The sequence below is a fragment of the Rhinoraja longicauda genome, chromosome 7 (assembly GCF_053455715.1).
Source record: "Rhinoraja longicauda isolate Sanriku21f chromosome 7, sRhiLon1.1, whole genome shotgun sequence".
Taxonomy (NCBI): Eukaryota; Metazoa; Chordata; class Chondrichthyes; order Rajiformes; family Arhynchobatidae; genus Rhinoraja; species Rhinoraja longicauda.
The window spans coordinates 42,114,804-42,126,844 of record NC_135959.1 but is presented as its reverse complement, the minus strand read 5'-3'; the positions used below and the strand labels follow the sequence as shown (position 1 = coordinate 42,126,844).

The 12,041-nt window shown below is 46.6% G+C and overlaps 1 protein-coding gene across 1 annotated transcript in view; it reads left to right on the top strand.

Moving 5' to 3' along the window:
• Positions 1-2,922: 2,922 nt before the first annotated feature.
• The window catches only part of wdr95 (WD40 repeat domain 95), a 73,855-nt gene continuing 64,736 nt past the window's right edge, over positions 2,923-12,041 (top strand). Inside the window, exons 1-2 of the mRNA XM_078403041.1 lie at positions 2,923-2,990; positions 5,667-5,952. Of these exons, the coding sequence (XP_078259167.1) occupies positions 2,923-2,990; positions 5,667-5,952 (354 nt within the window). The remainder of the gene's footprint in view (positions 2,991-5,666; positions 5,953-12,041) is intronic.

Genomic DNA, 12,041 nt, shown 5'->3' with positions numbered 1-12,041 from the left:
TGCATGTAATTACCATTAAATCATGTATTAAAAATTGTGAAGAATTTGATATTCTGAACTTTGAAAAATATAACAGTAATCAATTTCCTGCATGGTCTTCAATTCTTGCTTTGTCTTGCTGTCATTAAATGTTGCAAGAGATTCCGTAATCTTTTATGTTGTAGTTTAAAACAGAACGGAACTGCAGGTGCTGGTTTAGAAAAAAAGAACACAAAGTGTTGGAGTAACTCAACGGGTTAAGCAGCATCTCTGGAGAACATGGAGAGGTGACTATTCGGGTCGGGACCCTTCTTCAGATGGCACAGTGGTGCAGCCAGTAGAGCTGCTGCCTCACAATGCCAGAGACCCGGGTTTGATCCTGACCTCGGGTACTGCCCTTGTGGAGTTTGCACATTCTCTCTGTGACCGCATGGGTTTCCTCCGGGTGTCATGGAGAGAGTGATAGAGTCATGCAGTGTGGAAACAGGCCCTTCGGCCCAACTTGCCTACACCAACCAACATGTTCCATCTCTACTAGTCCCACCTGCCTGCGTTTGGCCCATATCCTTCTAAACCTATCCTATCCATGTATCTATCCAAATGTTTCTTAAACATTGCGACAGTACCTCCCTCAACTAATTCCTCCAGCACCTCGTTGCATACAACCACCACCCTTTATGTAAAAATGTTAGCTTTCAGGTTCCCATTAAATCTCCCCCCTCTCCCCCATTCACCTTAAAGCTATGTCCTCTGGTTCTCGATTCCCCTACTCTGGACAAGACATTCTGTGTGCCTACCTGATCTATTCCCCTCATGATATAATGCACCTCTATAAGATCATCCCTCATCCTCCTGCGCTCCAAGGAATAGAGTCCTAGCCTGCCGAATCTCTCCCTAAAGCTCAGGTCCTCGAGTCCTGGCAACATCCTCGTAAATCTTCTCTGCATCTTTACTCCCAGATCCCAAAGATGTGCGGCTTGTACTGTAAATTTCCTATGTACACTGATGGGTGAAAACTGGGGAGCGTTGATGGAAATATGGGAAGAATAACAATGGCCTGCGTGTAAATGGATATTCGATATGTATCCTTGGATTGAAGAATTGTTCAGTACCCTAACTTATGGAAGGACCATACAAATGCTTGATAACAGAGCTTGTTCCTGAGTCCGGTGGTTTGCACTATCAAACATCTGTATCTTACCTCCAATGAGAGCGGGTAGAAGGAGAAATGACCGCTGATGGAACAATACTTTGATTATGTTGACTGCTTTTCCGAGGCAGTGTGAAGTTTAGATAGAGTGAGTGGTGGGGAGTCTGGTCTGTGTGATGGACCGGGCTACATCTATAACTCTCTGCAATCCCTTTGTCCAGCGTCCACCGCCGTCTCCTTCCATCCTTCTCTCCGCAGCTTCCCTCTCCGGGTGGGTTCCCGATTCTGCGGTGGACAAGCCAGGCCTACTGTTGGCCATGAATCGCTGGGAGTCCAGATGATGTTCGAGCCAAATTTGGCCATACAGTCGTGAATGCATAAGGAGTATTGTACGGGACTGTGAAGAATCATTGTCCTCATTGATCCTCATTGATTGTGGTCTGAGGGTCAGAAAGTCGTGTATTCAGTGATAGAAGGGGATGCTTCGGTTTAAACCAGCATCTGCAGTTCCTTCCTACAACCTACAAACCTGTATGTCTTTGGATTGTTGGGGGAAACCAGAGCACCTAGAAAGAACCCATGAGGTCACACGCTGCCCCAGCATGGTGCCGCAGTGCTCATACCAGCAAGCTAGACGCCACCCTCAACGACACCATGCGGATCATCACTGGCTGCCTACGCCCTATCGCACCCGCCAAGCTTCACAGAGAGTTCTTCACGCATAGGCTGGTGTGCAAGGCCCCATCGGACGCCAAACATCCTTTGCACCACCTCGCCCAGGATTCACAGCAACTGGGACCTCAACGCCTGTCATCTCATCACCCTTTCTCCCGTCAGGCAGCGACCCTCTGTGGCTCCGGTTTCAACATACTAGGAGCATGGAGAACCAGCTGGGAACAGACATCGCGACCTCCTCAATTCACTGTCGCACCGAACACCACAGCCCCACCCGGCTCGGACATGCCCCGCAAAGAGTGGGTCGCCCTGAACCGGCTCCGCACAGGGGTCGGCCGGTTCAATGCCAACATGCATCGTTGGGGGTTGCGTCCATCAGCAGCCTGCGTGTGTGGAGCAGTCCAGCAAACAGCGCAGCACGTCATTTTCCGTCCCCCTGGTGGAGGGGTAGACCTTATGGCTCTCGACAACAGCACATTGCACTGGCTACAGCGCCTGGAGGGCATTACATAATTTCTGCTGCCTCAAACGCAAGAAAAAGAAGGTCACAGGGAGAATGTAGAAACTCTGGACAGACAGCGTCCATAGTCAGGATCGAACCCGGGTCTCTAGCGCTGCAAGGCAGCAACCCTACCGCTGCACCACTGTGCTGCCCGGATATTATCTGCCATGCATTATGAAATGATAATTCCAAAGCAGTGGGTGTGATATAATGTTTAATAGAATTTAAAAAAAAAATCAAACCCTGGTTTGTGTAGTGGATTTCCAATACTGAGCAAAACACAAAGTGCTGGATGAACACGGGGGTGTGTTAGGCAGCACTGATTGGGTTGGGGTGGGGGAGGAAGAAAGGTGGGGGCAGGACAAAGCCGGGTAGGTGATGGGTGGATACAGTTGGGGTTGGGAGAGGGGGGGTGTTTGGCAGATGGGTCAGTGCAGAGCTGAACTCCCACTCTTGAGGGAGATGTCGCTTTAAGAGTGGCCACATGTGAAAGTGGTGTCGGGTTACCTGTGGCTTCCTCGCCGGAGAGGAGACAAAACAAATCTCCCAGCTGCATGCAAGGGCTGAAAGCTTCCTCATTTCCCCGCTCCGAGCGGGTTAGCAGAAGGAAACAGGCATGCCTTTGGGGAAGAAGGTCCGGCCCAGCACCGCAGTCGGGAGGCTGGAGACTGACAACACCGCCAGGTAGGTGCACAGTTCACAAACAGGACATTGCTGGCAGCGTTATCGTGTTATTCCTTGCAGCAACAAATACTCCAGAAATACAAACGCAGCACAACGCAGGACTTTGCAAAGCAGGACAGTGATCTGTATATTTATTTGGGAGTTAGGGAATGTCATTCAGCCATTCACCCGGTGTTGTGTGGATGCGGTTTGCTGTTGTCAGGTAACCAGCAGTTCGAGTCTGACTCCTGCAGACTCTAATCTCCCAACGATGCATTCACCTGAGCAACAATGACGCTTCCAATGCACTGAACTGGGATTATACTGCAGTTCGTGGTGGCTTCAAACCAGTGCACAATTCATTGGCAAGACCCTTAACAGCCAACACCCCCCCCCCCCCTCCTCCTCCAACTGTATCCACCTGTCACTTGCCAGGATTTGTCTCTCCCCCACCTCTCTTTTCCAGCTTTCTTCCCCCACGCGTCCCAACTCGTAACAGAACAGTACAGAACAGGAGCAGGTCATTCGGCCCACAATGCCTATGCCTAACACGATGCCAACACCAACCCTTACCTGCCTGTAAATGATCCATATCACTCCATTCCCTGCATATCCACATGCCTGTCCAAAAGTCACTTAAATGCCACACTAGTATCTGCCTCCACCACCACCCCTATCAGCGCATTCCAGGCACCCACCAAGCTCTGTGGTGCTCTGCACATCTCCTTTGAACTTTGTCTCTCTCACCTTAAAGCTAGAGGGGCAAATATAATGTCCGGCTTGATATTTACATCCTGGGGAAAAAGTTCTGACTGTCTACCCTATCTAAGCCTGACATAATTTAATATACTTCTATCGGGTCTTTCCAGAGCCTCTTGAGTTCCAGAGAAAACAATTCATGTTTGTCCAACCTCTCCCTGTAGTTAATACACTCAAATCCAGGCAGCATTCTGGTTAACCTCTTCTGCAACATTTCCAAAGCCTCCACATCCTTCCTGTAACAAGGTAACCTGAACTTTACACAATGCTCCAAATGTGGCATAACCAAAGTCTTGTAAAGCTGCATCATGACTTCCTGACTCAGAAGGCAGTGGAGGCCAATTCTCTGAATGCATTCGAGAGAACTAGATAGAGCTCTTAAGGATAGCGGAGTCAGGGGGTATGGGGAGAAGGCAGGAACGGGGTACTGATTGAGAATGATCAGCCATGATCACATTGAATGGCGGTGCTGGCTCGAAGGGCTGAATGGCCTACTGCAACTATTATCTATTGTCTATTGACTCTTATGCTCTTTTATATAGCTTTATGTGTCTATCTTTGGTTTAAACCAGCATCTACAGTTCCTTACAAAACATCTTGTGTTTCCATGCTCAATTCCCTGACCTATGAAAGCAAGCATAATATATGGCTTTTTTGCCACTCATCTACTTGAGTTGCCATTTTCAGGGAGTTATGGACAGACCCTGAGCTCCTTCTGTACATCAGTGGTGAAATGTCAACTGTTCAATGTAAATTCTCCCTTTTGACCTTGCCAGCCTTGAACTTGTAACCAAGGCTGGTTATTTTCCATTTTTCAGACTTTTGTTTCTGTGTTAAAAACTGTTTGCCACAACTTTAGGGGTGACACAGTGGCGCAGTCGTCGAGTTGCTGTCTTACAGAGCCAGAGACCCAGGTTAAATCCTGACTACGGGTGCTGCATGGAGCTTGTATGTTCTCCCTGTGACCACGTGGGTTTTCTCTGGGTGCTCCGGTTTTCTCCCACACTCCAAAGACCTGCGGGTTTGCAGGTTAATTGGCTCTGTTAAGTTGTAAAATTGTCCATAGTGTAGGATAATTTTAATGTACGGGGTAATTGCTGGTCAGTATGGACTCATTAGGTCAAAGGGCCTGTTTCCATGCTGTATCTCTAAAGTCTAAACTATCATGAATCCATATTTCCGGATCCACAATTGGGTCAAAATGTCGCGAGTGGTGTTGATCTCCTGCCTTGGCATGGACATCATTCATCCTCCTCGGCTTCTCTTGTGTTTTGGATCCAATGTTTGGTTTTGAGCAATGTTATTCAGTGCCACATTTCAGCCTTGCCCACACCAATCTGTGTTTCCTGCGTGAAAAGAATAAAATACTGAGATTCCTGTAAAAATGAATTAAAGTTAGAACATACTCGGGGAAACATCTTTGGAGTAGGAAACTGGGGAAGAGCATAGAAACAAGGAAATGCAGATGTTGGTTTACGAAAAAGACACAACGTGCTGGAGTAACTCTGCAGGTCAGGCAGCGTCTCTGGAGAACATGGATAGGTGATGTTTCAGGTCGGGAGCCTTCTTCAGACTGATTGAAATGTTCATGCCCTTGGGTTGTAAGCTGCCCAAATGGAATATAAGGTGCTGTTCCTCCAGTTTGTGTGTGGCCTCACTCTGACAATGGAGGAGGACACATACAAATTCTCCAAAATTGAAGAAGAATGTAGAAACTTGGAACTGCAGATGCTGGTTTACAAAAAAGGTCACAAAATACTGGAGTAACTCAGCGGGTCAGGCAGCATCTCTGGAGTATGTTGATAGGTGACGTTTTGGTTTGAGACTTTTCTTCAGACTGATGGAAGGGAGAGGGGGAAGAAAGCTTGGTACGCGTGACAATAATAAACCAAAACCTGAGCTTTACAGCTCCTTTAACCTGTTAATATTGTGTTTCAGCATCTTCCATAATGCAGGTGCAGCCAGTGCCAAGTCTCCGGCCTCCAGGATCAGCTGCCAACAAGCACGTGCAAGGACATCCATTCCAGAGAGCAGAGCAGTGGTGGGCACCAGCCGATGCCTCTCGCAGGCCGGGCAGACGGAGTGGCCAGAGTGGTCGGAGACAGAGACAGAGACGCTGAAACACCATCCCAGACGCCACTCCGTGGGGCTAGGCCAGAGCGTGGCAACCAATGAAAACATTCAATGGTTCGGGGACGCCATTAAAAGCCTGAGGAAGGGCAAGGTAACCATTCGCTTGGAAAAGTAAATTAATTATCGTCACTAAATAAATAATGTATGGAGGCTCAAGAAAGTGCAGATGCTGGAATCTTGAGCAAAACACAAAGTCTTTCTCTGTGTGCCTCTGCCCGTGTGTGTGTGTGTGTGTGTGTGTGTGTTTCTGCATTTATGCGTGTGTGCGTGTCTCTGAGCCACAAAGTGTTGGAGTAACTTAGCGGGTCAGGCAGCGTCTCTGGAGAACATGGATAAGTGACAATTCGGGTCAATAGACAATAGACAATAGGTGCAGGAGTAGGCCATTCAGCCCTTCGAGCCAGCACCGCCATTCAATGCGATCATGGCTGATCACTCTCAATCAGTACCCCGTTCCTGCCTTCTCCCCATACCCCCTCACTCCGCTATCCTTAAGAGCTCTATCCAGCTCTCTCTTGAAAGCATCCAACGAACTGGCCTCCACTGCCTTCTGAGGCAGAGAATTCCACACCTTCACCACTCTCTGACTGAAAAAGTTCTTCCTCATCTCCGTTCTAAATGGCCTACCCCTTATTCTTAAACTGTGGCCCCTTGTTCTGGACTCCCCCAACATTGGGAACATGTTTCCTGCCTCTAATGTGTCCAATCCCCTAATTATCTTATATGTTTCAATAAGATCCCCCCTCATCCTTCTAAATTCCAATGTATACAAGCCCAATCGCTCCATACGACAGTCCCGCCATTCCGGGAATTAACCTAGTGAACCTACGCTGCATGCCCTCCATAGCAAGAATATCCTTCCTCAAATTTGGAGATCAAAACTGCACACAGTACTCCAGGTGCGGTCTCACCAGGGCCCGGTACAACTGTAGAAGGACCTCTTTGCTCCTATACTCAACTCCTCTTGTTACGAAGGCCAACATTCCATTGGCTTTCTTCACTGCCTGCTGTACCTGCATGCTTCCTTTCATTGACTGATGCACTAGGACACCCAGATCTCGTTGAACTCCCCCTCCTTCTAACTTGACACCATTCAGATAATAATCTGCCTTTCTATTCTTACTTCCAAAGTGAATAACCTCACACTTATCTACATTAAACTGCATCTGCCATGTATCCGCCCACTCACACAACCTGTCCAAGTCACCCTGCAGCCTTATTGCATCTTCCTCACAATTCACACTACCCCCCAGCTTAGTATCATCTGCAAATTTGCTAATGGTACTTTTAATCCCTTCGTCTAAGTCATTAATGTATATCGTAAATAGCTGGGGTCCCAGCACCGAACCTTGCGGTACCCCACTGGTCACTGCCTCCCATTCCGAAAGGGACCCATTTATCCCCACTCTTTGCTTTCTGTCTGTCAACCAATTTTCTATCCATGTCAGTACCCTACCCCCAATACCATGTGCCCTAATTTTGCCCACTAATCTCCTATGTGGGACCTTGTCGAAGGCTTTCTGAAAGTCGAGGTACACCACATCCACTGACTCTCCCCTGTCAATTTTCCTAGTTACATCCTCAAAAAATTCCAGTAGATTTGTCAAGCATGATTTCCCCTTCGTAAATCCATGCTGACTCGGAATGATCCCGTTACTGCTATCCAAATGCTCAGCAATTTCGTCTTTTATAATTGACTCCAGCATCTTCCCCACCACTGATGTCAGACTAACTGGTCTATAATTACCCGTTTTCTCTCTCCCTCCTTTCTTAAAAGTGGGATAACATTTGCTATTCTCCAATCCACAGGAACTGATCCTGAATCTATAGAACATTGAAAAATGATCTCCAATGCTTCCACTATTTCTAGAGCCACCTCCTTAAGTACCCTGGGATGCAGACCATCAGGCCCTGGGGATTTATCAGCCTTCAGTCCCATCAGTCTACCCAAAACCATTTCCTGCCTAATGTGGATTTCCTTCAGTTCCTCCATCACCCTAGGTTCTCCGGCCCCTAGAACATTTGGGAGATTGTGTGTATCTTCCTCAGTGAAGACAGATCCAAAGTAACGGTTTAACTCGTCTGCCATTTCTTTGTTCCCCATAATAAATTCCCCTGTTTCTGTCTTCAAGGGACCCACATTTGCCTTGACTATTTTTTTTCTCTTCACGTACCTAAAAAAACTTTTGCTAGCCTCCTTTATATTATTGGCTAGTTTACCCTCGTACCTCATCTTTTCTCCCTGTATTGCCTTTTTAGTTAACCTTTGTTGCTCTTTAAAAGAGTCCCAATCCTCTGTCTTCCCACTCTTCTTTGCTATGTTATACTTCCTCTCCTTAATTTTTATGCTGTCCCTGACTTCCCTTGTCAGCCACAGGTGTCTCTTACTCCCCTTAGAGTCTTTCCGCCTCTTTGGAATAAATTGATCCTGCAACCTCTGCATTATTCCCAGGAATACCTGCCATTGTTGTTCTACCGTCTTCCCTGCTAGGGCCTCCTTCCAGTCAATTTTGGCCAGCTCCCGCCTCATGCCTCTGTAATCCCCTTTGCTATACTGTAATACCGACACTTCCGATTTTCCCTTCTGCCTTTCCATTTGCAGAGTAAAACTTATCATGTTGTGATCACTGCCTCCTAATGGCTCTTTTACCTCTAGTCCCCTTATCAGATCAGGATCATTACGCAACACTAAATCCAGAATTGCCTTCTCCCTGGTAGGCTCCAGTACAAGCTGTTCTAAGAATCCATCTCGAAGGCACTCTACAAACTCTCTTTCCTGGGGTCCATTTCCAACCTGATTTTCCCAGTCTACCTGCATGTTGAAATCTCCCATAACCACCGTAGCATTACATTTTTGACACGCCAATTTTATCTCCTGATTCAACTTGCACCCTATGTCGAGGCTTGGGGGCCTATAGATAACTCCCATTAGGGTCTTTTTACCCTTACAATTTCTCATTTCTATCCATACTGATTCAACATCTCCTGATTCTATGTCACCCCTTGCAAGGGAATGAATATCATTCCTTACCATCAGAGCAACCCCACCCCCTCTGCCCTCCTGCCTGTCTTTTCTATACGTTGTGTACCCCTGAATATTCAGTTCCCAGCCCTGGTCCTCTTGTAGCCATGTCTCAGTGATCCCTACAACATCAAGGGTCGGGACCCTTCTTCACACTGGTTGGAGTAGGGGGCAGAAAGCTGCACAGGAGAGGTGGGGATGGGACAAAGCCTGGTGAGTAATAGGTGGATACAGGTTAGGGAGGGGGTTGTGTGGCAGATGGGTGGAGTAAGTGACAAAAGCTAGAGGTGGAAATGAGTAAAAGAGTGTCAGATAAAAAAAAGAGAGGTGAGTTGTAAAGCCAGAGGGTGGGATATGGGTGGATGGGGATCAGGGGAGGAAAAGAGGGATAATAGGCCCACCCCACCATTTGTTAAACCAGCTTTCTCCCCCTACCTCAGTTAGTCTGAAGAAGGGTCCCAGCCTGAAACGTCGTCTGTCCACTTCCTCCATAACTCTATTTATCAAGGTCATAAAAAGAAATCTTCCTTTACATGTCATTTCATGATTTATTTTTCATGTAGTGTCTGATTTCAATTCAAGCCACATAATGCTTATAATTAAAATACTGCCTAGAAATTAAAATGTGTTTAATAATAGTACTAATAACACTAATCCCTGAATTTAAATGTTGGACAGAGGAATATTGTACAAAAATATTTCAGCTGTTTTAAACTTTATGTCAAGTTTTATAGGTGGCACAGTAGGCGCAGCGGTAGAGTTGCTGCCTCACAGCGCCAGAGTCCCAGGTTCGATCCTGACCTAGGCTGCTGTTTGTACGGAATTTGTACGCTCTCTCTGTGACCGCGTAGGGTTTCTCCGGGTGCTCCGGTTACCTCCCTTACTCCAAAGACGTACAAGTTTGTAGGTTCATTGCCTTTGGTAAAGATTGTACTGTAGTATCTAGTATGTACTGTTAGTGTACAGGGATTACTGGTTGGCGCAGACTCAGTGGGCTGAAGGGCCTGTTTCCATGCTGCATCTCTAACCTAAACTAAAAATACTAAAAGTAAAAATGTATTTAAAACGTCTAAAAAACTAAAACTAAACTTCTTGTTTGCTTCCATTGGTTTCACTCTGTAACTTTGGTTGCCTAACTGTTTAAAAGGTGATTATTCCGCAATCCAAGTCCTTGGAGGCCTGTTCCTGGAGTCAAGGCTGTTGTTCTACTTTGTATTTAGGGGAGGGCATCACTAGTTTAATTACTTGACGTACACAATTGCAATACTTTCTCTAGACTTGCAGCTGTGTGATTTTGAGATTTACTCTGATGTTCAACTAACTTTAATAACTCAGCCTTCATTCAAGACCCCAACAAATGCCTGAGTAAATAGATTTGGAAATTGGATGAGCAGCACCCTATATTTCGTTTGGTTAGCTTACAACCCAGCGGTATGAATGTTGAATTCTCTAGTTTTAAGTAACTTCATCTCATACTCCCCTCTCCCTTTCTGCCCTTTCCTCCACCCATCATTTTACTAGTTCCACAGTTCTCCACATTGTTTCTCTTGAGATCATACCTTCCCAAGCCAACAATGGACCTACCAGGCAATGCCCTGCCTAAGGTCATTTGTGGCCTGAATGGTTCTGGTCTTGCCTCACCTCACCTCCACATGTTCACCTTATTCTAGCAGACAGTTGTAGAGGCCAAATAATTTTAAAGTAGAGATTGACAGATTCTTGACTGGCAAGGGTGTCAGAGGTTATGGGGAGAAGGCAGGAGAATGGGATTGAGAGGGAAAGAAAGATCAGACATGATTGATTGGCAGAGGAGACCCGATGGGCCGAATGTCCTAATTCTACTCTTATGATTTATGAAGTTATCATACTACAATCAATTTTTAATTTTTCTTCGTAAACCTTTTATCGCTGTTTTCTACAAATGACATAGATAAATGGGAAACAATTCATCCACGTGCTTTCTATCTCTCAGTACTTCATAGTGCAAGGAAAGCTTATACACATATCTTTCAGAAAGTCCAAAATATTTATCTCAGTCAGTTTATTATATCCAATGATTTCAGTATATTTTGTGCTGTCTGCACTCAGCCTAAAGCAATAATGCCTTATTTGGAAATAAAAGAGAGTTCAGGTAGTATGTTAACATTTCAATCAAACTATTACATTAATGAATAACACCTGAGAAAAATCACTGAGATTGAAAAAAACCTGGAACTAACTATATATTTGTGAAACAATGTTACTTAGCCTTAGAAGCACCCTTGTGCTTCAAAGAAACCACCATCATACCTGTGCCCAAGAAGTCTTCTCCATCCTGCTTCAACGACTACCGCCCTGTAGCGCTGACTTCAACCATCATGAAGTGCTTCGAGAGGCTGGTCATGAAGCAGATCAGATCCAACCTCCCCCCCTCCCTGGACCCGTTTCAGTTTGCATATCGAGCTAAGCGGTCCACTGAGGATGCCATCTCCTCTGCTCTACACCCAGCCCTCACCCACTTGGACACTAAAAACTCATATGTTAGGATGCTGTTCATAGACTTTAGCTCAGCATTTAACACCATCATCCCCCAGCAGCTGGTTTGTAAACTAACAAATCTGGGCCTCAGCCCCCTTCTCTGCAACTGGCTGCTGGACTTCCTCACTGCCAGACCCCAGTCCGTACGGGTCGGCAGCAACACATCGGACACCATCACGCTGAGTACGGGTGCCCCACAAGGATGTGTGCTAAGCCCCCTGCTCTTCACCTTGCTGACCCACGACTGCACACCCACCTACAGCTCCAACCACTTCGTCAAGTTTGCGGATGACACAACAGTGGTGGGTCTCATCAGCAACAACGACGAGACCCACTACAGGAAGGAGGTGGACCAGCTGGCCGCGTGGTGCACAGACAACAATCTCTTCCTGAATGTGGAGAAAACAAAGGAGATTGTTGTCGACTTCAGGAGAACGCACACCCAACACCCCCACCCACTGACCATCAATGGTGCTGCTGTGGAGCAGGTGAGCAGCACCAAATTTCTGGGGGTGAACATCACCGAGGATCTCTCCTGGAGCAACAACATCACGTCCATCGCCAAGAAAGCCCAGCAGCGCCTCTACTTCCTCCGCAAACTGAAGAGAGCGGGAGCCCCCACACCCATCATGTACACTTTT